General features: G+C 45.9%; 1 protein-coding gene across 1 annotated transcript in view; it reads right to left on the bottom strand.

Annotated features, from left to right (window-relative positions):
• The window catches only part of grk1a (G protein-coupled receptor kinase 1 a), a 104326-nt gene extending 79857 nt beyond the window's left edge, over positions 1 to 24469 (bottom strand). The window contains exon 1 of the mRNA XM_078232287.1: positions 23765 to 24469. Within this exon, the coding sequence (XP_078088413.1) occupies positions 23765 to 24469 (705 nt within the window). The remainder of the gene's footprint in view (positions 1 to 23764) is intronic.
• Between the last annotated feature and the right edge of the window lie 452 nt (positions 24470 to 24921).

Here is a 24921-nt window from a genome sequence, read left to right as displayed (position 1 = left end):
ATTTCCCATCTCCTGGTCATAATTCAAATGACATTGATTATATATCTATCTTGCCTGATTTTCCAGACGAGAAAGGCACACAAGAAGTGCTGATGGGGAATTAGATTTAATAATTGGGGTAATAAAATAGTGGATCATATGCCTATAATAAAGGATAGAAGGATACAGATGGTCTGACCACACACCTTTACAAACCTAAGCAGATACCTAGCCAACCTCCTGATGGTGCAGAGTGAAGGAAGCAGTTGGCATCTGAGAGTTGGTGACCTTGGGCTATGCCAAGGGACAAAAGGAGGGACTAAGAGTGAGATGATAAAATGTGGAATTTGGACTATTACAATTTATTCAGGCAGACAACAGAAATGGTTTCTAAGGGGCCAGAGGATTACAATCAAAAGGAACCAGTAACTTACTGAAGAGACTTTTATTTAGGGGGTTTTGAAGATATATATATTTCAGTTTTAGAAAGGTTAAGTAAAATTCCACACTCGGGGTAAAGACATCACCCAATGATCGTGCAGACGGGGCAAACGACAGACACTGCTGGCTGAATGCGTACGTGGCTAAGCAGTACCAGTGAACATAAAACACCTTCAGGGACCATTTCAGTAGCTTGTATGCCTGGAGACCTCTGTAATACTCAGATGGGCTGAATTAGCAGACAAAGCGAGCAGTCAAGGTCAAGCCTGGAAACAACAAGGAACCAAAGGGAGGTCAGGTAGACAGGTAGCTCACACCTGGTTTTGTGAACATCTGCAAATTGTTGAATGTAAATCCTAATGCTGGAATGTAAGAAATGCCTTCCCGACATGACTCACAATGTATAAATATTGCACGGTTCTCTTGCTGTGTAGAATCAATCCCAGGGGCCCTTCTCTGAGGTTCTGCTGTCCCAGTGTGTTAGTTAATAAACAATTGTTTTATACTGGGTCTCCTGAAATTATTTGGTATAATGGTTTGCTCCACAACACAGTATACAACAACCCAGCTACATTCTGTACACAGTGACTGGGTTACAGTATACAACAACCCAGCTACATTCTGTACACAATGACTGAGTACAGTGTACAACAACCCAGCTACATTCTGTACACAGTGACTGGGTTGCAGTATACAACAACCCAGCTACATTCTGTACACAGTGATGGAGTTACAGTATACAACAACCCATGTATATTCTGTGCACAGTTGACTGAGTTACAGGATTTATTTTGTTCGTTTACAGGTTGTGGGCATCACTGACCGACCAGCTAATGATTGCTAATCCCAAGTTGCCTTCAAGAATATGGTGGTGAGCTGCCTTCTTGAACTGCTGCAGTTCCTAAGGTGTAGGTACTCCCAGAGTGCTGTTATGCATAGATCTCCAGAAATGTGACCCAGCGACAGTGAAGGAACGGCGATATATTTCCAAGTTGGAATGGCAAGTGACTTGGAGGGGAACTTCCGGGTGGTAGTGTTCCCAGGTATCTGCTGACTTGTCCTTCTAGATGGTAGTGGTCGTGGGTTTGGAAGGTGCTGCCTAAGGAACCTTGGTGGGTTCCTGCAGTACATCTTGTCGATAGTACACACAGCTGCCACTGTGCAATGGTGGTGGAGGGATTGAATATATGTGGATTGGGTTCCAATCATGTGGGCTGCTTTGTCCTGGATGATGTTGAGCTTCTTGAGCTGCACCCATCCAAGCAAGTGGAGAGTATTCCATCACACTCCTGACTTGTGCCTTGTAGATAGTGGACAGTCTTTGGGGGGGTCAGGAGGTGAGTTACTCACTTCAGTGTTCCTACCCTTTGGTCTGTTCTTGTAGCCACAGTATTTATCTGGCTGGTTCAGTTCAGTTTCTGAACAATGGAAATCCCCAGGATGTTGATAGTGGGGAATTCAATGATGGTAATACCATTGAACATAAAGGGGGCAATGGTTAGATTCTCTCTTATTGGTGATGGTCATTGCTTGGCACTCGTGTGGTGCAAATGTTATTTGTCACTTGTCGGTCCAAACCTGGATATTGTCCAGGTCTTGCTGCATTTGGACATGGACTGCTTCAGTATCTGAGGAGTCGTGAACAGTGCTGAACCGTGCAAACATCAGCGAACAACCTCACTTCTGACCTTCTGATGGAAAGAAGGTCAATGGTGAAGCAGCTGAAGATTGTTGGGCCTAAGACACTAGAACAAATCCCACCTACGATGTGTACACAGTGGTTGTGTTACAGTATACAACAACCCAGCTACATTCTGTACACAGTGACTGGGTTACAGTATACAACAACCCAGCCACATTCTGTACACAGTGACTGGGTTACAGTATACAACAACCCAGCCACATTCTGTACACAGTGACTGGGTTACAGTATACAACAACCCAGCTACATTCTGTACACAGTGACTGGGTTACAGTATACAACAACCCAGCTACATTCCGTACACAGTGACTGGGTTACAGTATACAACAACCCAGCTACATTCTATACACAGTGACTGGGTTACAGTATACAACAACCCAGCTACATTCTGTACACAATGACTGGGTTACAGTATACAACAACCCAGCTACATTTTGCACACAGTGACTGGGTTACAGTATACAACAACCCAGCTACATTCTGTACACAGTGACTGGGTTACAGTATACAACAACCCAGCTACATTCTGTACACAGTGACTGGATTACAGTATACAACAACCCAGCTACATTCCGTACACAGTGACTGAGTTACAGTATACAACAACCCAGCTACATTCCGTACACAGTGACTGGGTTACAGTATACAACAACCCAGCTACATTCGGTACACAGTGACTGGGTTACAGTATACAACAACCCAGCTACATTCTGTACACGGTGACTGGGTTACAATATACAACAACCCAGCTACATTCCGTACACAGTGACTGGGTTACAGTATACAACAACCCAGCTACATTCTGTACACGGTGACTGGGTTACAGTATACAACAACCCAGCTACATTCTGTACATGGTGACTGAGTTACAGTATACAACAATCCAGCTACATTCTGTACACGGTGACTGAGTTACAGTATACAACAACCCAGCTACATTCTGTACACAGTGACTGGGTTACAGTATACAACAACCCAGCTACATTCTGTACACAGTGACTGGGTTACAGTATACAACAACCCAGCTACATTCAGTACACGGTGACTGAGTTACAGTATACAACAATCCAGCTACATCCTGTACACGGTGACTGAGTTACAGTATACAACAATCCAGCTACATTCTGTACACAGTGACTGAGTTATAGTATACAACAACCCACCTACATTCTGTACACAGTGACTGGGTTACAGTATTCAACAACCCAGCTACATTCTGTACACAGTGACTGGGTTACAGTATACAACAACCCAGCTACATTCTGTACACAGTGACTGGGTTACAGTATACAACAACCCAGCTACATTCTGTACACAGTGACTGGATTACAGTATGCAACAACCCAGCTACATTCTGTACACAGTGACTGGGTTACAGTATGCAACAACCCAGCTACATTCTGTACACAGTGACTGGGTTACAGTATGCAACAACCCCGCTACATTCTGCCATTGCTTCTCTGTTGCAGGTTTGAAATTCCTGGAACCCCCTCCCTGACAGCAGTGTGTGTGTACATACATGTCAGGGGTAGCAGCAGTTCAAGAAGGCAGATGAACACCACCTTCTCAAGAGTAATTAGGGATGTGTAATAAATGCTACCCTGGCCAGTAATGCCCACATCCCGTCAATCAATTTATTAAAAACCCAAGTAGTTCACTAATGCCCTTTAGGGTCTGGCCTATGGGTGACCCCTGACCCACAGCAACGTGTTTGACCTTTAACCTCTCTCAGTTTTAGTCAAATGATTAAGACAGGTATCAGTGAGTTAAACAGCAACATAATATTTTGGGAGAAGCTAACATTGAGAGGATGAGTGAACTGAGGGGGTGGTACAGTGGTTAGCACTGCTGCCTCACAGAGCCAGGGACCCGGGTTCAATTCCCGGCTTGGGTCACTGTTTGTGTGGAGTTTGCACATTCTCCCCATGTCTGCGTGGGTTTCCTCCGGGTGCTCCGGTTTCCTCCCACAGTCCGAAAGTGTGCAGGTTAGGTGGATTGGCCACTCTAAGTACTCCCTCATTGTACCTGAACAGGTATCAGAGTGTGGCGACTGGGGGATGTTCACAGTAGCGCCATTGCAATGTGAATGTAAGCCTACTTGTGTCTAATAAATAAACTTTTGAACTTTATTAAACTGGAAGATAATTTTGGCAAATGAAGGGGTTAATATTTATCACTCGAATTCAGCAAAAACAAATTTGTTTAAAGAGCCAGGTGAGCAATTTGTGATGAGGATTGATGCGCGATATAACTCACGAGGCTAGAGGTACTCGGGGAAATAAAGGCTTTTATTGACTACTACAATAGAGCTACCATATATAATACACGATCCCAGACTAAAGGGTCCCAGACAGAGCAGTGACCTTTATACCTCTCCCAGGAGGCGGAGCCCGACTGGGATGTACCATAATAACTATATTACAGGTAGAACAGCCCAACCCTAACCCCAACAGTAACATATATACAGACTCATAGTACTGGCCAGACCCTGGCTCAGCACTACCTGGTGGGAACCAACAATGGTTCACCACATTCACCCCTCCTTTGAAAATAAAGGCCGGCGGGGTACCAAACACAGAACAATTGTTCATCAGTCTATAAGTTCAGACGGTCTGGGGGACCGCACCGTCGTTGTGACCTCCTCAACACCGGCGATGACACCGGTGTAGGCACTCGCGGTGGCGTTCTCCCCGAGGCGGTATCCAACGGCTCCTCCAATGTCTCACGGGCCGGTAGACCCCGAGGTGGTGACAATCTGCTGAACTCGGGCACGCCTTGAAGTGGCGACCATCTCCTGGACTCAGGCAAGCTGTACACGGGAGTAAAAGGGTTAAGTGATGGTCCCGATGCAGCCCGCGCCGTGTCAGGAGGGGAAACAATAGTTGGGGGGTCTCTAACAGGAGGTATGGGAGCGACAGGGGTTTCCAAGCCCCCTGCTGGCGCCAGGTCTCGAATCGAGACCGTGTCCTCTCGCCCGTCAGGGTATGCCACATAGGCATACTGAGGGTTGGCGTGGAGGAGATGGACCTGTTCAACCAAAGGGTTGGACTTGCGGGTCCTAACATGCCGCCGCAGGAGGACAGGTCCTGAGTACGTCAACCAAGACGGTAATGAGGTCCCAGAGGAAGACTTCCGAGGGAATGAAAACAGTCTCTCATGGGGAGTAGCATTGGTTGCCGTACACAGGAGTGAGCGTATGGAGTGGAGCGCATCAGGGAGCACCTCTTGCCAATGGGAGACTGGAAGGCCTTTAGACTTCAACGCCAGTAAGACAGCCTTCCAGACTGTAGCATTCTCACGTTCAACCTGTCCATTACCCCTAGGGTTGTAGCTCGTGGTTCTACTAGAGGCAATTCCGTATGAGAGCAGGAATTGCCTCAAGTCATCGCTCATGAACGACGAGCCCCTATCGCTATGGATGTAACAGGGGTACCCGAACAGGGTGAAAAGATCACGAAATGCCTTGATAACCGTGGCAGCGGTCATATCGGAACAAGGAATGACAAAGGGGAATCGTGAGTACTCATCAACCACATTGAGGAAGTACACGTTCCGATCTGTCAGGGGAAGGGGGCCCTTAAAATCTACACTCAGTCTTTCGAATGGACGAGTGGCCTTAACGAGTTGTGCCCTGTCAGGTCGGTAGAAGTGCGGTTTGCATTCTGCGCATACCCGGCAGCTTCTGGTTATAGACCTGAAAGCATTTCAACCAGTGGTCGAAGGTGTTCGAGGCGCCCGCCGCACGTGGGTCCAACGTAAGCCGTTCAGGTTTAAGCATTTGCTCCATGTTCTCTGTGTCGTTTTTTTTTCAACGAAGAGAGTTCAATTGTAGTCAATAAAATTGATGCGCGATATAACTCACGAGGCTAGAGGTACTCGGGGAAATAAAGGCTTTTATTGACTACAACAATAGAGCTACCATATATAATACACGATCCCAGACTAAAGGGTCCCAGACAGAGCAGTGACCTTTATACCTCTCCCAGGAGGCGGAGCCCGACTGGGATGTACCATAAGAACTATATTACAGGTAGAACAGCCCAACCCTAACCCCAACAGTAACATGTAGAACAGCCCAACCCTAACCCCAACAGTAACATATCTACAGACTCATAGTACTGGCCAGACCCTGGCTCAGCACTACCTGGTGGGAACCAACAATGGTTCACCACAAGGATGAAACTGAAACTTTAAAAAGTACAGAGAAAATAAAGAAAAGGATTATGTGAGGGCATACTGAAAACACGGTAAATAAGCCAATAAAGCAATTTGGAAAGCAGAGGGAAATTAAATTATCAACGATAATAAAAAGAATAATTAAAGTCTCTTATAGACTCAGAGCTGGGAGATTTGTCCATTGGGTGGAAAAGGAGCCCCTCTTGAGTAGGCATTGCAGTGGACCTTCCTGAATATCAAGACCCCAGAGGCTGAAATCCTGATGCAAAGATGCACTTTCATAGACTGAACTAGTGAACACAAAGGGTATTTATTAGTAAGAATTGTACCCAGCAGCCTCATGGTTGTAGCTTGATCCCAAAATGTCTCTTTGCCTGAGTCTCTCTCACCATGGGGGTGAGTCCACACTCTGAGTCCCAATTGGTCGCATCGGCCATGGGACCCTTACTCTGCTGTGTTGCCCTTAAAGGAACAATCACCACATTTCCCTGTAGGACATCAGTGAGCCAGGTGAGTTTTTACAATAATTGATCTCACCTAGGCCCACCCCATTCCTGGAACCCCCCGCTAATCCCCCTAATCTACACACCTTGGGACAGTAAGGGGCAATTTAGCATCGCCAATCCACCTAACCTGCACTTGGACTGTGGGAGGAAACTGGAGCACCCAAATGAACCCTACACAGACACAGGGAGACAGTCACCCAAGGCCGTAATTGATCCCGGATCTCTGGCACTGTGAGACAGCAATGCCAACCACTGTGCCACCGTACTGCCCTATTCTACCCTATTCACCTAGGGTATAAAGAGAAAACAACTCCTCTATTCACATGACACAAGACCAACGTTTGAGGAGGTTCCACTTTGTAAAGTGGTGATTGCAGAAATCTATTATTTCATGGAAGGAAAATCCAGGCTTGTCAAGCAACATTTCATTTTTAAACTGCCACAAATGTGATATAATACAGATACCACAGTTGCATCTCTGGCAAAGGGTCTTCCAAACTCGAAATCATCATAGAATCATAGAAACCCTACAGTGCAGAAAGAGGCCATCTGGCCCATCGAGTCTGCACCGACCACAATCCCACCCAGGCCATACCCCCACATCCCTACACATTTACCCACTAATCCCTCTAACCTACACATCTCAGGACACTAATTGGGCAATTTTAGCCTGGCCGATCAACCTAACCTGCACACCTTTAGACTGTGGGAGGAAGCTGGAGCACCCGGAGGAAACCCACGCAGACACGAGGAGAATGTGCAAACTCCACACCGACAGTGACCCAAGCCGAGAATCGAACCCCGGTCCCTGGAGCTGTGAAGCAGCAGCGCTAACCACTGTGCTACCGTGCCACCCCAGTGTTGGGGAATGTTGGCTCTATTCTCCCTCCACAGTTGCTGTCAGACCTGCTGAGATTTTCCAACCTTTTCTGTTTTGGTCTCAAATTCCAGCACCTGCATTAATTTGCTTTTAACATACCACAGTTCCCTGTGTATACAGGAGATCTCTGAGGCTCTAAAGAATGAGCAACATTCCCTATTGCCAGAAAAAACCAGAGGCCGAAAGCTGCAGGATTGTGGGATTCCTAATAGTCCAGGCAATCATTGACTGCACAACATGTGGCCATTTAAGGTCCCAGTTATTTACTCTTTCATGGAATGTGGGCATAGTTGGCTGGGCCAGCATTTATTCCCCATCCCTAACTGCCCTTGAACTGAGTGGCTCGTTGGGCCATTGCAGAGGGCAGTTAAGGGTGAACCAGATTGCTGTGGGTCACATGTACCATAAAATCATGGAATCCCTACAGTGCAGAAGGAAGCCATTTGGCCCATCGAGTCTACACCGACCGCAATCCCACCCGGGCCCTATTCCCGTAACCCCACACATTTACCCTGCTAACCCCCCTGACACTAGGGTGAATTTAGCATGGCCAATCAACCTAACCAGCGCGTCTTTGGACTGTGGGAGGAAACTGGAGCACGCGGAGGGAACCCACACTGACACGGGGAGAACGTGCAAACCCCACACAGACAGTGACCCGAGGCCGGAATTGAACCCGGGTCCCTGGTGATGTGAGGCAGCAGTGCTAACCACTGTGCCATGATGCCACCAGTATGCCAGACTTTCTTCCCTATTGGCATTATTGAACCAGGTGGGGAATCGGTCACTGTTACCAAGACTGGTTTTATACTCCAGATTTTATTAATTGAATTTAAATTCCTCCAGCTTCCATGGTCGGATTGGAACTCATGTTCCCAGAGTCATCACTTGGGCTTCTGCCAAGTCACATTACCACTATATCACTGTCCCCCCCCCCTTATAAATGTTGTTTCAAGTTCAAGTTTATTTATTAGTGTCACATGTAGGCTTACATTCACACTGCAATGAAGTTACTGTGAAAATCCCCTACTTGCCACACTCTGGCGCCTGTTCAGGTTCACTGAGGGAGAGTTTAGCATGGCCAGCGCACTTAAGCTTTCAGGCTTTCAGAATGTGGGAAGAAACCAGAGCACCCGGAGGAAACCCACACAGACATGGGGAGAATGTGCAGACTCCACACAGACAGTGACCCAAACCAGGAATTGAACCCGGGTCCCCGGTGCCGTGAGGGAGCAGTGCTCAGCACTTTGCAACTGTGCCGCCTTGAGGAATTTAAATTCAATTAATAAAACCTGGAATATAAAACCAGCCTCAGTAACAGTGGCCAACAAAGAGATTTCATTCCCCCAATGTTCAGTTTGCCATAGGCTGTTAAATGCTGCCCCAGTGCAGTGATAATGAGGCAGTTATTAGTCTCGCAGAGCTCCGAGGCCCAGTGTGTACAACTGGACACTGGGTGATGAGGGATACCTTCTGAAGCAATGGCTCGTGATCCCATTGAGGTAGCAGCTGGTGCACTGAAAGGCACCGGGAATGTCAGTGAGCAGATCTTTTGATGCCTTGACTGAGTCAAGAGATGTCCTGCAGCTCTTGACCAAGACGGTGGCCAGATCCAGGACCATCCGCTGCACACTCTCAATCTCGCGGGGGACTAGTCATCGCCACCAACTTTATAAAGCGAGGCACGAGAGGAGGGAGAGTAACAGGAGTGGGGAGCTGAGGTTTCTGGGCAGATGACCTACACCGAGAGGAATGGTCTCCACTTTTCATTGGTGGGAGTTTTTGAGAGATCTGCTCCACCGTTAGACTCCACATCCCTGTTACTATTTCCCATGAGGCATCAGGAAATCCACCAGCTGTGCTCAATTCTTCCAATCCCTTTGCAATGAAGATCAGAATTTTAAAAAAGCATCAACACCACCACTCCCTTATTCAAAATTCATTTACGAGGGATGTGAGCATTGTTGGCTAGGCCAGAATTTATTGCCCATCCCTACGTGTCTTTCAGACAGTGGTGGTGAGCTGCCTTCTTGAACTGCTCCTGTCCCTGAGATGTAGGTACACCCACAGCTCTGTTCATAGAAATCATAGAAACCCTACAGTACAGAAAGAGGCCATTCGGCCCATCGAGTCTGCACCGACCACAATCCCACCCAGGCCCTACCCCCATATCCCTACATATTTACCCACTAATCCCTCTAACCCACACATCTCAGGACACTAAGGGCAATTTTTAGCATGGCCAATCAACCTAACCCGCACATCTTTGGACTGTAGGAGGAAACCGGAGCACCCGGAGGAAACCCACGCAGACACGAGGAGAATGTGCAAACTCCACACAGACAGTGACCCGAGCCGGGAATCGAACCCAGGTCCCTGGAGCTGTGAAGCAGCAGTGCTAACCACTGTGCTACCGTGCCGCCCAGGGAGGGAGTTCCATAATTTTGACCCAGCGACAGTGAAGGAATGGTGATATATTTCCAGTAAGAAGTCTCACAACACCAGGTTAAAGTCCAACAGGTTTATTTGGTAGCACAAGCTTTCGGAGCGCTGCTCCTTGTGCTACCAAATAAACCTGTTGGACTTTAACCTGGTGTTGTGAGACTTCTTATTGTGTTTACCCCAGCCCAACGCCGGCATCTCCACATCATATATTTCCACGTCAGGATGGTGAGTGCCATGGAGGGGAACCTCCAGGTGGTGGTGTTCCCAGTATCTGCTGCTCTTGTCCTAGATGGTACTGGTCATGGGTTTGGAACGTGTTGCCTAAGGAACCATGGTGAGTTCCTTCAATGCATCTTGTCGATGGTACACACGGCTGCCACTGTTTGTTGGTGGTGGAGGATATTGAATGCTTGTGGAAGGGGTAGCAATCAAGTAGCCTGCTTTGTCCTGGATGGTGTGAAGTTTCTTGAGTGTTGTTGGAGCTGCACTCATCCAGGCAAGAGAGGAGTATTCCATCACACTCCTGACTTGTATCTAGTAGATGGTGCACAGGGTTTAGGGAGTCAGGAGATGAGTTAATCGCTGCAGGATTCCCAGCCTCTGACCCTGCTCTGGTAACCACAGCATTGTATGTCTGGTCCAGTTCAGTTTCTGATCAATGATAAAGCCAGAATGATGATAGTGGGGAATCAGCAATGCTAATGCCATTGAGTGTCAAGGATGTCGCCCATTAGCTGCATCCAAATCAAACTATGTGAGGAAGTAAGAGCCAACAGCCCAACTAATAAACTATTCCCCATGGTGCTTACCCCCAATTTTTTTGAATAATCTAATTCTTCGAGAGGTACAAATGCTATGGCAATAGCAGGCAAGATGAATGGGGGCTGAGAGTTTGAAGAGGGAGGTTCGTATTCTCCTCTGGGATGCCTTTGACCTGCTCTGGGCCCTGATGGTGTTTAGGTGACTATTTCTCATCCTGAACTTATTTCTGGGATCAGGTAGGGCATTGGGCGTTGGCGGGGGGGGAGGGAGAGATGGAGTGGCGTCGGAGGGGATGCAAGCCCAGGTGGAATTTGTTCCTGGGATGGTGCAGTGAAAAAGACGGAAGGGTTAGGCTGGAGGATGTGTGGCCATATGGGAGGATTTGTGTGATGGGATTGTAGGGAACTTGGCAGTGAGGGTACCTCTGAGGGATAGGGATCAGGATCGATTGTGGATATGGAAAGAAGATTGAGTGGCTGCATATATGTGGTTCGATTCCCAGCTTGGGCCACTATCTGTGTGGAGTTTGCACATTCTCACCCTGTCTGCGAGGGTTTCTTCCAGGTGCTCCGGTTTCCTCCCACAGTCCGAAAGTGCGGATTAGGTAGATTGTCAATGCCAAATTGCCCCTTAGTGTCAGGGGGACTAGCTAGAGTAAATACATGGGGATAGGGCCTGGGTGGGATTGTGGTCGGTGCAGACTCGATGAGCCAAATAGCTTCCTTCTGCACTGTAGAATTCCATGAGCTGAACTTTATGAATATTCTAGGTAATGTGCTGTGTGCTCTACCCATTGCATTCCCCTCCTGGTCACCAGCTCCTTTAGGGGAATGATCTCAGGAAAACATGGCTGACCTTGCCCTGGAAGAGGAAACTCTGAATGAGTGTATTGACCACTGTGTTTGTGTACGTATGATGGTTGAGAGCTGTGTCTAAGGTGAGTGCAGCGTGAAGGATGTAGTAATGTGGGCCTTGTGATTTTTCAGTGTGCAGTTAGTTGGTGGACCAAGTGTGTTCGGTTCTTACCTTGGCCATTTGAACAAAGTCACTGAGTCTCTTGCATCTTTGGAGCCCATGTCCGTCATTTCCCATAATGCCTTGCATCAAAGACCTCCATGGCCTCCTGCCCCCCTGGGGTTAGAGGACACCTCTCCCCCTCTCTACCCTGTCCACCAGGACCTGCATCAGAGGAACTGGGTGCTCTCACTCTAGGTCATCCTTCTGCTGGTAGGTAGTGCATACCACATTGTCACTGGAGGTTTGCTTGAGAGCAGGTTATATACACAGCTCCAGGAACATTGTGTTTACTCGGTGCTTGAGTGCTAAACCTATAGTTGTCAGTTTAAGCCTATATTCGCACTTAAATCTTAATAACCCTCAGTTAACCTAAAAATAAGATGGTAAATCTTATTACATTTCTTCTTAGCACAACCCTTCTTCAGCATAATCTTTGCTTAAAATAACCCCCCAAATAGTTACTTTGCCTCGATATTTATCTGAGAGATAAACAGGTTGGCTTGAAATTCGAAGAAATCAAAAATGGCAATGAAGACATTTCAGATGGAATGAAAGGAGATTACTGATAAACTAGAGAAAGGATCAAATCCCTGGTCCAGATTGCACTAAAAGGATGGCAACATTGCACATATTAAAGGGGAGGTGATGACCTAGTTGTATTATCACTAGACTATTAATCCAGAAACTCAGCGAATGTTCTGGGGCCCCAGAATGTTCTCGAATCCCGCCACGGCCGATGGTGGAATTTGAATTCAATAAAAAAAATATGGAATTAAGAATCTACTGATAACCATTGTCGATTGTCGGAAAAACTCATCCAGTTCACTAATGTTCTTTAGGGAAGGAAATCTGCCATCCTTACCTGGTCTGGCCAACATGTGACTCCCGAGCCACAGCAATGTGGTTGACCCTCAACTGCCCTCGGGCAACTAGGGATGGGCAATAAATGCTGGCCAGCCAGTGAAGCCCATATCCCAAAATCTTTTAAAAATGTAAGGAGATGAGATGTCGGCAGTTTGACAGACTGACTGATAATTTTCGGCCTATATTTAAAAAGTCAGGTAGGACAGGTCCAGTGAGCAACAGAAAAATTAGCTTAATGCTGGTGGGAGAAATTCCTTTCCTCAGAGGTGTAACTGAATAACAAGAGGGTAAAGTCACCATAGGTTGCTCTGCCCTTTGAGGGGAAAGTTGATTGATCCTGAGGATCACCCACACCTCAGGCAAGGTTGAGAAGGCAGGGCCTTTATATATAACCTCAGCCAGTGCAGGAATTGAACCACAATGTTGGCATTCCTCTGCAACATTAACTCGCCGTCCAACCAACTGAGCTAAACCGACTCCTAAATAACAACTGGAGACTGCAAATCTAATAAAGGAGAAGCAGCACAGATTTCACAAGGAAAGGTTATGATTGACCAGTCTTAATGAATTCTTTGAAGAAGCCCCAGAAACTTGCATTTGGAAAGTGCCTTTCATATGGCGAAATGTTCCAAGGTGTGTAATGCGCAATAGGAAAACAGAACATTTTTGATACTGGGCCACAGGAGTGTAATCAAAGAAACATTTGAAGCGTCAGCATACAGGATCTTTGTCAAAGAGATAGGAAGATAAGAGAGAGAGGTAGAGAGGCAGAAAGGTTTAGGGAGGGTAGTCCAAAGCTCAGGGCCTTGGCGACTGAAAACACAGCCACCAAATGTGGAGGGATTAAAATCGGAGATTCTCAAGAGGCCAGAATTAGAAGGACGCTGAGCTCTTGCAGGGCTGATGAGGATTACAGAGATAGGGAGGGAGGGGGTGAAGCCATGAAGGGATTTGAAAACGAGGGCGAGGATTTTAAAACTTGACATGTTGCCAGATCAGGAGCCAATGTAGGTCAGCGTGCAGAGATTGACGTGTACACAAGACAGAGGCAGTTAAAAATACACGCAGCAGAGTCTTAGATGAGCATCTTAGTCAGACCCAAGCCAGTTAGTGAGGCCAAAACCAAGACACAGAGGTTTTCTATATGGAGAGAGAGTTGATTCGTTTTGTTCAGTCTCACAGCTCTCCTCCCACTCAATCCAGTTTTACAGCCATCCCCTAATAATATGCTCTTTTCATACCAATAAAATAGACTAATTAACAATAAAGCCTGATGGGATCGACCCCAGAATACTGAGGGAGGCAAGGGAGGAAATTGCTGGGGACTTGACAGAAATCTTTCTACCCTCATTGGCTACAGATGAAGTTCCAGAAGACCGGAGATTAGCCAATGTTGTTCCATTGTTTAAAAAGGGCAGCAGGGATAATCCAGGAAATTATAGGCCGGTGAGCTTTATGTCAGTGGTAGGGAAATTATTGGAAAAGATTCTTAGGGACAGAATTTACTCACGTTTGGAAACAAATGGACTTATTAGCGATAGACAGCATAGTTTTGTGAAGGGAAGGTTGTGCCTCACCAACGTGATCGAGTTTTTCAAGAAAGTGACAAAGATGATAGATGAGGGAACGACAGTGGATATTGCATACATGGACTTTAGTAAAGCTTTTGACAAGGTACCTCATGGTAGACTGGTATGAAAGGTGAAGTCAGGAGAGCTGGCAAGATGGATACAGAACTGGCTTGGGCATAAAAGACAGAGTATGATTGACCAGTCTTAATCCCTTCATGGTTTCACCCTCTCCCTCCCTATCTCTGTAATCCTCATCAGCCCTGCAAGAGCTCAGTGTTCTTCTAATTCTGGCCTCTTGAGAATCTCCGATTTTAATCCCTCCACATTTGGTGGCTGTGTTTTCAGTTGCCAAGGCCCTGAGCTTTGGACTACCCTCCCTAAATCTTTCTGCCTCTCTACCTCTCTCTCTTATCTTCCTATCTCTTTGACAAAGATCCTGTATGCTGACGCTTCAAATGTTTCTTTGATTACACTCCTGTGGCCCAGTATCAAAAATGTTCTGTTTTCCTATTGCGCATTACACACCTTGGAACATTTCGCCATATGAAAGGCACTTTCCAAATGCAAGTTTCTGGGACTTCTTCAAAGAATTCATTAAGACTGCTCAATCATAACCTTTGTCATAGACGGAGTAAAGGGGCATTTTTCTGAATGGAAAGCTGTGACTAAGGGAGTTCCACAGGGATCAGTTCTGGGACCTGTGGAACACCGCTAGCATGAGGTAATGCATTTTGGAAGGTCCAATGCATGTAGGAATTATACAGTAAATGGTAAAACCCTTAGGCGTATTGACAGGCAAAGAGATCTGGACGTACATGTCCACGATCACTGAAAGTGGCAACGCAGGTGGATAAGGTAGTCAAGAAGGCATACGGCATGCTGGCCTTCATCAGTCAGGGCACTGAGTATAAAAATTGGCAGGTCATGCTGCAGCTGTACAGATACTTAGTTAGGCCTCATTTGGAATATTGTGTGCAATTCTGATCACCACACTACCAGAAGGATGTGGATGCTTTGGAGAGGGTACAGAAGAGGTTTACCAGGATGTTGCCTGGTCTGGAGGGTATTAGCTATGATAAAATCAGTTTGTTATCACTGGAACGAAGGAGGTTGAGGGGTGACCTGGTAGAGGCTTACAAGATAATGAGTGGCATTGACAGAGTGGATAGTCAGATACTCTTTCCGAGGGTAGAAAAGTCAAGTACGAGGGGACATTGGTTTAAGGTGCGTGGGGAAAAGTTTAGAGGAGATGTCCGAGGCAGGTTTTTTACACAGAGGGTGGTGAATGTCTGGAACCTGCTGCCTGGGGAGGTGTTGGGAGCAGGTACGATAGCTGCATTTAAGGGGCAGCTAGATGAATACATGAATAGGATGGGAATGGAAGGATACGGACTCTGTAAATGCATACGGTTTTAGTTTAGGCAGGCATCATGATTGGCACAGGCTTGGAGGGCCGAAGGGCCTGTTCCTGTGCTGTACTGTTCTTTGTTCTTTTCTTTGATTAAATGACCCTTAAAGGGGCACTGTAACAAAACACAAAACTTTAGAAAGAAGGTCAATAAAATCAATTAAAATGTTGTTTCTGTGACTGATGATGAACTCCAGCCCTTGCCATGTCCACCAGTTGTGGAAGGTCTCAAACATACCTGATGTCCTATGTATATGTGGTAAGACCATAAGACATTGGAGCAGAAGGAGGCCATTTGACCCTTTGAGTCTGCTCCACCATTCACTGAGATCATGACTGATCTGATGTGATAATCCTCAACTCCACTTTTCCACTTTATCCCTATAACCCATGATTCCCTTACTGATTAAAAATCTGTGTATCTCAGCCTTGAACATACTTAACAACCCAGCCTTCACAGCTCTCTACGGTAAAGAATTCGACAGATTCACTACCCTCAGAAGAAGAAATTCCTTCCCATCTCTGTCTTAGATGGGCAACCCCTTACTCTGAGATTATGCCCTCTGGTTCTAGACTCTTCCACAAGGGGAAACAACTTTTCAGCATCTATCCTGTTAAGCTCCCTGAAAATCCTATATGTCTGAATGAGGTCGCCTCTCATTCTTCTAAACTCCAATGAGTAGAGGCCCAACCCACTCAACCTCTCCTCATAAGAAAATCCCTCCCCACCCAGGGTCAACCTAGTGAACCTTCTCTGGACTGCCTCCAATGCTGGTATATTTTTCCTTAGATAAGGGGACCAAAACTGTTCACTGTGTTCCAGTTCTAGTACAACTAGTGCCTTGTAAAATTTTAATAAGACTTCTCTATTTTCATCCTCCATGTTGACCTTTGAAATAAAGATCAATATTCCATTTTCCTTCCCTAACCTGCTGCACTTGTATGCCAGCTTTTTATGATTTATGCATGAGGACCCCCAAATCCCACTGTGTTGCAGCTTTCTGCAGACTTTCTCCATTGGAATAACATTCAGCTCCTTTATTCTTCCTACCAAAGTGCATAACTTGACGAGTTATATGCTCCAAGTGAGCAATTAAACAATGCCCTTCACTTGTGTATCCTAACAATACAATTAGCACGCTGTCAATGGAACTCAAGTGTTCCATTTACTGGGGCCAAGCGCAACACTATATTTGCATACAGTCTGACTCACCTTCAGACAGTTGCCAAGGGGAGGTCAGTGATTGGGAAACAGGATTTGTGGCTGGGGTCACGATTATGCATCAGCTACACCAACAATCTAGACTCAGAAATCAGAAGTCCTGTTGCAAAATTTACCATCACCAGCTTGAGGGCTATCGTTAACGCAGAGGAAGAATGCGACAAAATACAAGAAGATGTCAACGAGCTTGCAGAATGAGCGAGCAATTGCCAAATAAGCTAAGAGCTAATGGATTTTGATCGGAATAATGTCAAATACTCCTTGAAAAATAAGAGACTGATTGGGGTTTAGTGGCAAAGAGATCTAGGGCTACATGACCAATGTTGATGCTAACTGCTAACTTTGAAACAGTGTTCTGTAACCCCCAACTGTAATATCATAACTTAGATAATAAATGTAATATAATAATTAATGAGTAACTTATATAATGCATGGGTTTTCTCCGGGTGCTCTGGTTTCCTCATAGAGTCCGAAAGACGTGCTGGTTAGGTGCATTGGCCATGCTAAATTCTCCCTCAGTGTATCCGAACAGGCGCCGGAGTGTGGCAACTAGGGGATTTTCACAGTAACTTCATTGCAGTGTTAATGTAAGTCCACTTGTGAAAATAATAATAAACAATTTAAAGAGGGGTTCCATCACTGAACTCTGGGAAACATCAATGTAGAATTCCTTCTAATCCATAAAACAGCCATTCACCACAATTCTGTTTCTATCGCTTCGCTCATTTTGCTCCTATTCCCTTTTTTATTCCAGAGGGATTGTTTTCGCTGGAAAGGCGGCGGCTAAGAGGGGATCTTATTGAAACATATAAGATGATTAGAGGTTTAGATAGGGTGGATAGTGATAGCCTTTTTCCTCTGATGGAGAAATCCAGCACGAGGGGGCATGGCTTTAAATTGAGGGGGGGTAGTTATAGAACCGATGTCAGGGGTAGGTTCTTTACCCAGAGGGTGGTGAGGGATTGGAATGCCCTGCCAGCATCAGTAGTAAATGCGCCTAGTTTGGGGGCGTTTAAGAGATCCGTAGATAGGTTCATGGACGAAAAGAAATTGGTTTAGGTTGGAGGGTCACAGTTTTTTTTTTAACTGGTCGGTGCAACATCGTGGGCCGAAGGGCCTGTTCTGCGCTGTAATGTTCTATGTTCTATGTTCTAGAGGCATCAATTTTGCAAACACTTGTATTACGTGGCACTTTACCAAAAGCTTTCTGAAAGTCCATAAACACCACCTCAACCTCACTGGCTCCATCTGCCCTCTCTGTTGCATCTTGAAAGAACTCAATCAGGTTCGGTCAAACCTGATCTGCCCTGAACAAATTCGCACAGGCTCTCTGTTCTTAGTCCAAGTACTGTGAGTGAAACCTCTGACACAGGTAGAAACCAGTGTCATCCCTCCAAAGCTTCGAGGCATAAAACATCCAACACAGAGACTTTGATGCAAAGATTCAGGCTGACATTCCTGGTGCAGTACTGGGGAAGTGAATAAAATATGAAGATCTTTTATTTGAACTTTGGCATGAAAGGAGTGCCTATGGTCCTGATGTGGTGAGTAGTGTGTGTGTACACACTCCTTTCCAGAAGGGCCCACAATTACAGCAAGGAATGAGGCCCTTGGTCATGCAAATGGTGGGGGAAAGGGGAAGCGAACATCTATTTTAGGTCCAAGATTGCCAATCTGGCTGGGCATATTCTAGGACCGACCTGCCCTCATGTTGTCCTGCTATTGGTCATCCATCGTAGTGACACTCCACAGTACCTCAGTCAATTTGGAAAGTAAATGGAATCTCCATTACCCAACAGAATGTTCTTGACCATAAATTAAAGAGCCTCTTCTCATTCATCCCCACTCTGTTTTTACACTTCATAGCAAAAGGGGTGGCACAGTGGTTAGCACTGCTGCCTCACAGCGTCATGGACCCGGGTTCGATTCTTGGCTTGGGTCACTGTCTGTGTGGAGTTTGCACATTCTCCCTGTGTCTGCGTGGTTTCTTCCCACAGTCCAAACATGTGCGGGTTAGATGGATTGGCCATGTTAAATTGCCCCTTAGTGTCAGAGGGACTAATAGGGTAAATATGTGGGGTTACGGGGATAGGGCCTGGGTGAGATTGTGGTCGGTGCAGACTTGATGAGCTGAGTGGCCTCCTTCTGCACTGCAGGGATTCTATGATTCTATGATAAATTAAAGAGCCTTTCTCATTCATCCCCACTCTGTTTTTACACTTAATAGCAAAGATGTGCAAAGAAAAGGGAAAAAATACACATTGATAAATTATTTCCCTTGTGTTTTTTTTCTCTTTGGTAGATTGATGTGTAATTCCTTGGGAATCCAGGATGGATGGCAAAACTACTCAGCAAAGCCGGGTCTAAGGATTGTAACATGCTGAGCTACGTTTTTGAAAAAATCTAAATGTGGAGCCATCAGAAGCAGCAGTGCTTGTCCCAGTGCTTGTCCCAGCTTCCTCAAACTGTCAAAGGCCATCAGCTCCACACATCTCCTCAGTCTGTTCCTGAATTCCTCTGCCCTCCCTCAACCCTATTCAAATCCAATTCACTGGTGAGACACACCACAACATCTATACCTCCTGTGTACAAGGCCCTAAGTTTGATATTGGCTTGGCCACAGGCCTAGCTGCTCCCCTGAGCCCAGTTCACACCAAAAGGCTATCCGATTTCCAGGCCTAACAATCTGCAATTTGAACACCTGTGTCGGACATGTTTCAGTCCTGGCTGAGTGGTAACACACTCACACCTGACCCAGAGAATTGGGGATTCCAATGCCACGCTAGAGTGAGGAGTTCAATTGTTCTGGGTTTGATGATGTGAGTCTGGCAATTGATCTATGCTCACTGTGCCTGATTGGTTAAACCTGGGTGTGGACTCAGAGAAAAGTAAACCAGCTGGAAACCAGAGCTGAAGCATGGAGCAGACATTTTAAAGCACTGTGAATGAAACCTGTTACACAGATAGAAACTAGTGTCATCTCTGCATAGCTCCAACATACAAAATATACAACACAGAGGCTTCAAGGCAAAAAATATTAAGCTCCCTTATTTTATAGTCATAGAGGTTTACAGCATGGAAACAGGCCCTTTGGCCCAACCTGTCCATGCCGCCCTTTTTTTTTAAACCCCTAAGCTAGTTCCAATTGCCCCCATCTTACCCATATAACAGTTTAAATGCTTTTTAAAAGACAAAATTGTACCCGCCTCTACGACTACCTCTGGCAGTTTGTATTAAGTAGTGTGAAAGAATTGTGTGAAAGAATTGCCCCTCTGGGCCCTTGTGTACCTCTCCCCTCTCACCTTAAACCTATGCCCTCTAGTTTTAGACTCCCCTACCTTTGGGAAAAGATATTGACTATCTAGCTGATCTGTGTCCCTCATTATTTTATAGACCTCTATAAGATCACCCCTCAGCCTTCTACGCTCCAGAGAAAAAATCCCAGTCTATCCAGCCTCTCCTTATAACTCAAACCATCAAGTCCCGGTAGCATCCTAGTAAATCTCTTCTGCACTCTTTCTAGTTTAATAATATCCTTTCTATAATAGGGTGACCAGAATTGTACACAGTATTCCAAGTGTGGCCTTAGCAATGTCTTGTACGACTTCAACAAGACGTCCCAACTCCTGCATTCAATGTTCTGACCAATGAAACCAAGTATGTCGAATGCCTTCTTCACCACCCTGTCCACCTGTAAATCCACTTTCAAGGAGCTGTGAACCTGTACCCCTAGATCTCTTTGTTCTGTAACTCTCCCCAACGCCCTACCATTGACTGAGTAAGTCCTGCCCTGGTTCAATCTACCAAAATGCATCACCTCGCATTTATCTAAATTAAACTTTGTCTGCCATTCGTCAACCCACTGGCCCAATTGATCAAGCTTCAGTATGAAAGGAGTACCTATGGTCCTGATATGCTGAGTAGTGCGTGTGTGCATGTTCCTCTGCAGAAGGGCCCTGGCCATGTTGGGGACAGCAAAAAATGAGAACTATGAGCCCACAACTAGAGCAAGGACTGGAGCCTTTGGTCATGTCAGTGATGAGGGAAGGGGGAACCCAACATCTATTTTAGGTCCAAGATTGCCAACTCTGGCTGGGCATATTCTCGGATGTTTGGTACTTGGCTGCCAACTGCCCTGTCCTCATGTTGTCCTACTATTGGTCATCCATCGTAGTGACACTCCACAGTCCCTCAGTCAATTTGGAAAGTAATTTTTAAAAATGGACAAATGGCATTGAAGCTGCTGTACATAGTTCACATTGTAAAGTACAGACATAGTGACAATGGGTGGGTGGAAAATTTTAATCACATTTTTCACTTATCAGTTCATTTAATGTTTTAAATGAAATATCAATTGTGTTTAAATTTATTTTAGAATGTCGATCTTGGACAACAGTTGGACTCTCTTGGCACTGAGGAGTACTGAGGAGGTGCTGCACTGTTGGCTGTGTTGAGGTTTGAGTGAAATACAAAGCTGAGACCCTGTTTTCTCTGTCTGTGTGTGTGTATTATTTTAAAGACCAGCAGGTTATCCATAGTACCCTGAGCAATATTTTCCATCAATCATTATTAAAACAGATTATTATTGCATTGCTGTTTGCGGGAGCTTGCTGTGTACAAATGGGCTGCAGCATTACCCGCTACTCAGTAATTGGCTGTGAAGCACTTTTGGGGTGTTCTGGTGGTTTGGAAGGCATTTTATACCTGCAATCATTCCCACCACACCTCCCACCCCACCCCCCTCCTCCCCAAGACTGGCAAGAAATGTGCATTCTATGCACGTTAGGGCAGCACGGTGGCACAGTGGTTAGCATTGCTGCCTCACAGCTCCAGGGACCCAGGTTCAATTCTGGCCTCGGGTCACTGACTATATGGAGTTGGCACATTCACCCCATGTCTGCGTGGGTTTCCTCCGGGTGCTCCGGTTTCCTCCCACAGTCTAAAAATGTGGGTGTTAGGTGGATTGGCCATGCTAAATTGACCCTTAGTGTCAGAGGGACTAGCTATGTGGGGTTACAGGATAGGGCCTGGGTGGGATTGTTGTTGGTGCAGACTCGATGGACTGAATGGCCTTCTTCTGCACTGTAAAAATTCTATAATTCTATACATGCCAGCATGGCCGACGACGTAATTTTGGTGTCCAAAGTGTTGCCTGTTCCTGGCTTTGCAGCTCCTGTTAATATGGAACCCAAGGCCCTGTGAGGTAAACAGGATACCGATTGGCATTTTGTGCAGTACTTACTCAGGCAAGCTTCAGGGGCAATGGAACCACACCGGGCCCACCAATGGCAAGAGCAGGCGGAGCCTGTACCACGTGGGGCCCACAAAATATTTTGGGTAACTGGCCACGCTATACAATTAGGAGCACCCTCACCACCTCCAACAACCCTGCCAAAACCTCCTTCCCCAACCTCCTCCACACCCCCCTCCCCCCCCCGTCCCGCCGCCCCCACATCCTGCAGCTTAGCTTAACAGCTGCATCTTACCAATCTGGAGGCCTTGAGTTGCAGTGGCATGTTCATGGTTTACCTGTCAAAGTTACAAGAGACTGCAGGGCCTCAAAGTGACAAGGGCCTCTTTACTGACAGGATGGGCAGCTGACACTCGATTGATCCCCCTAGCGTAATTTAGAGTTCGGGAAATGGGTACTTCCTCAGTAATCACACATACTGAAAGAGCATAAAGATATCGGAACAGGGGGTCTGCCACTCAGCCCCTCAAACCTAGCTGTTCTGCCATTTAATTAGATCATGGCTGATCTGTATCTTAACTCCATCGACCTGCTTTGGTCCTGTAATCCTTAATAACCTTGTGCAGCAAAAATCTCATCAATCTCAGTTTGGATATTCTCAATTCAACCTGTAGGTTTTTTGAGGGAGAGTTCCAGGTTTGCACTACTTTTTATGTTAAGAAGTTCCTGGTTTGAACATCGTCCCTGAACTGCCAGGCTCCAATTTCAAAGTCATGCCCTTATGTCCCCACTCCCCTACCCAGGGAAACCGTTTAGCCTAGTGATAAACAAGTCCTATCTTCCATTTACACATTGTCTTATTTTTTGAAGTGAGTTGCTGTTTTGTTTTGTGATTCCTTCACCATATTCATCTAATATCAAGTGTCACTCTAAGTAGGATTCTGAAAATTACCATTTCTACTTGTGTGGATCAATTTACCTATATCCGGCATCAATTCCTTTTGCTGAATGTGGTCGGTACTTTGTGTAATGCATTTTAAAAGATCAGTTGGACTAAAAACTGCAGAAGGATCAGAATCTGGCACAGTGGTTAGCACTGCTGCCTCACAGCACCAGGGACCCGGGTTCAATTCTGGCCTTGGGTCACTGTCTGTGTGGAGTTTGCACATTCTCCCCCTGTCTGCTTGGGTTTCCTTCGGGTGCTCCGGTTTCCTCCCACAGTCCAAAGGTTTGCAGGTTAGGTGGATTGGCCATGCTAAATTGTCCTTAGAATCCCAACATGTGTGGTAATGGGAATTGGGTGGCGGGGGGAGGGGGTTGGGCCTGGGTAAGATGCACTTTCTGTGAGTTGGTGCAGAATCGAAGTGCCGGATGGCCTCTTTCCGCACTGTTGGGATTCTATGGTTCTTAACAAGTTGTTAAGACCTGGCTACCAGTTAATCTGTTCTGAGGTCAGGTTCATAGGAAGGTTATTAAGATGATCCTTTTGGGAGGTTATCATGACCCTTTATCCAATTACTCTAACCCACATTCTGCAAAGGATCTGCGCCTCTATTTAATTTTGTTCCTCTGGTACAGTAAGTAATCGATTCAATCTTACTTGATTTCCTTTTCTTTTCTTCAGTCTTTTCTTGTTCAGCTTTTTGCAGGCATATAACTTGCCAGTCGCCTTCATCTGACATGCAGACACCTCCCCAAACCCCCCCTTCCCTAGGACCCGAAAGTCTAGGAACCAGTCCTCTCCGACAGGCTGAGCTTCCAGCCACTTCCACTGCAAGAACCTCATGAAGTACATGCTCCCTTTGTAACGCTCAAAGGCCTTGTCCTCCTTTAAGAACTTCATGGTAGCTTCCTTGCATTCCTTGAATAGGTCCTCTCTGACATTCTTATAGTCTTCCTTGGCCCTCGAGATACTTTTCTCTTCCAAATATTTACAGAAAAGTTCAGCCCCTGACTCTAAGAACTTGCTAATAACACTCTGAGCTATCTGAAGCCTGTCTTCATCTTCCGCTGTGTCGTAATCTTCAATGGCCTTCCAGAGTTCGTAGGCCGGTTTGTACTCTGCCACCGTCTCTAAGTATTGCTGGAATAACTTCTTCCCAATGGGCTGTTTGATACAGATGTTTTCGAACTCCATGTCAATCTGGTCTTTAAGGGTCTCGCTCTGTGTGATATGAGGGAGTTTAAGTTTGGCTCGATATTTTTTATCTCTGGTCATCTGCAAATTGGTGCTCCCATCGAAACTGCCCCGAGCGGAGATGTAGGCAGAGTTAGCCACCACTGTTTCCAGACTCCCCAAATCCATCCTGAACGCTTTGGTTGCTAATTCACTTCAAACAAAGCAAAGACATGGGAGAAATGATACAATCAGCATAGAGATCCCAGAGATCGGAGACACTACAGCATGCTCAATATCCAACCAACTGGAAGTAATTGAAGGAATTCAGAGAGAGTCTGTGGTGCTGACATGACTGACTGAGCCCAGAGTGTCAAAGTCTGATTCACTTTCTCAGCTCCCATAATCTTAATCTCACCCAATGCTTGTCCATCTTCATTAGAAAGAGCGAATAGCAGTAACAGAAATAATCCTGAGTCAACATCTTAAATAAAGACATTATCCACTTATAAATAATTCCCACACCAAGTAATTCCTTTCTTCCTGACTCCTCTGTGTGTTTCCATCTATATTTTTGTCAATCATTAACATCACAAATACATCAATTGCAAATATTTTAACAGAACCAAACCCTAATATTA

The sequence above is a fragment of the Mustelus asterias genome, chromosome 17 (genome assembly GCF_964213995.1).
Source record: "Mustelus asterias chromosome 17, sMusAst1.hap1.1, whole genome shotgun sequence".
Lineage (NCBI taxonomy): Eukaryota > Metazoa > Chordata > Chondrichthyes > Carcharhiniformes > Triakidae > Mustelus > Mustelus asterias.
Note: the sequence above shows the minus strand (reverse complement) of the source record. Positions and strands in the feature narration are given on the sequence as shown.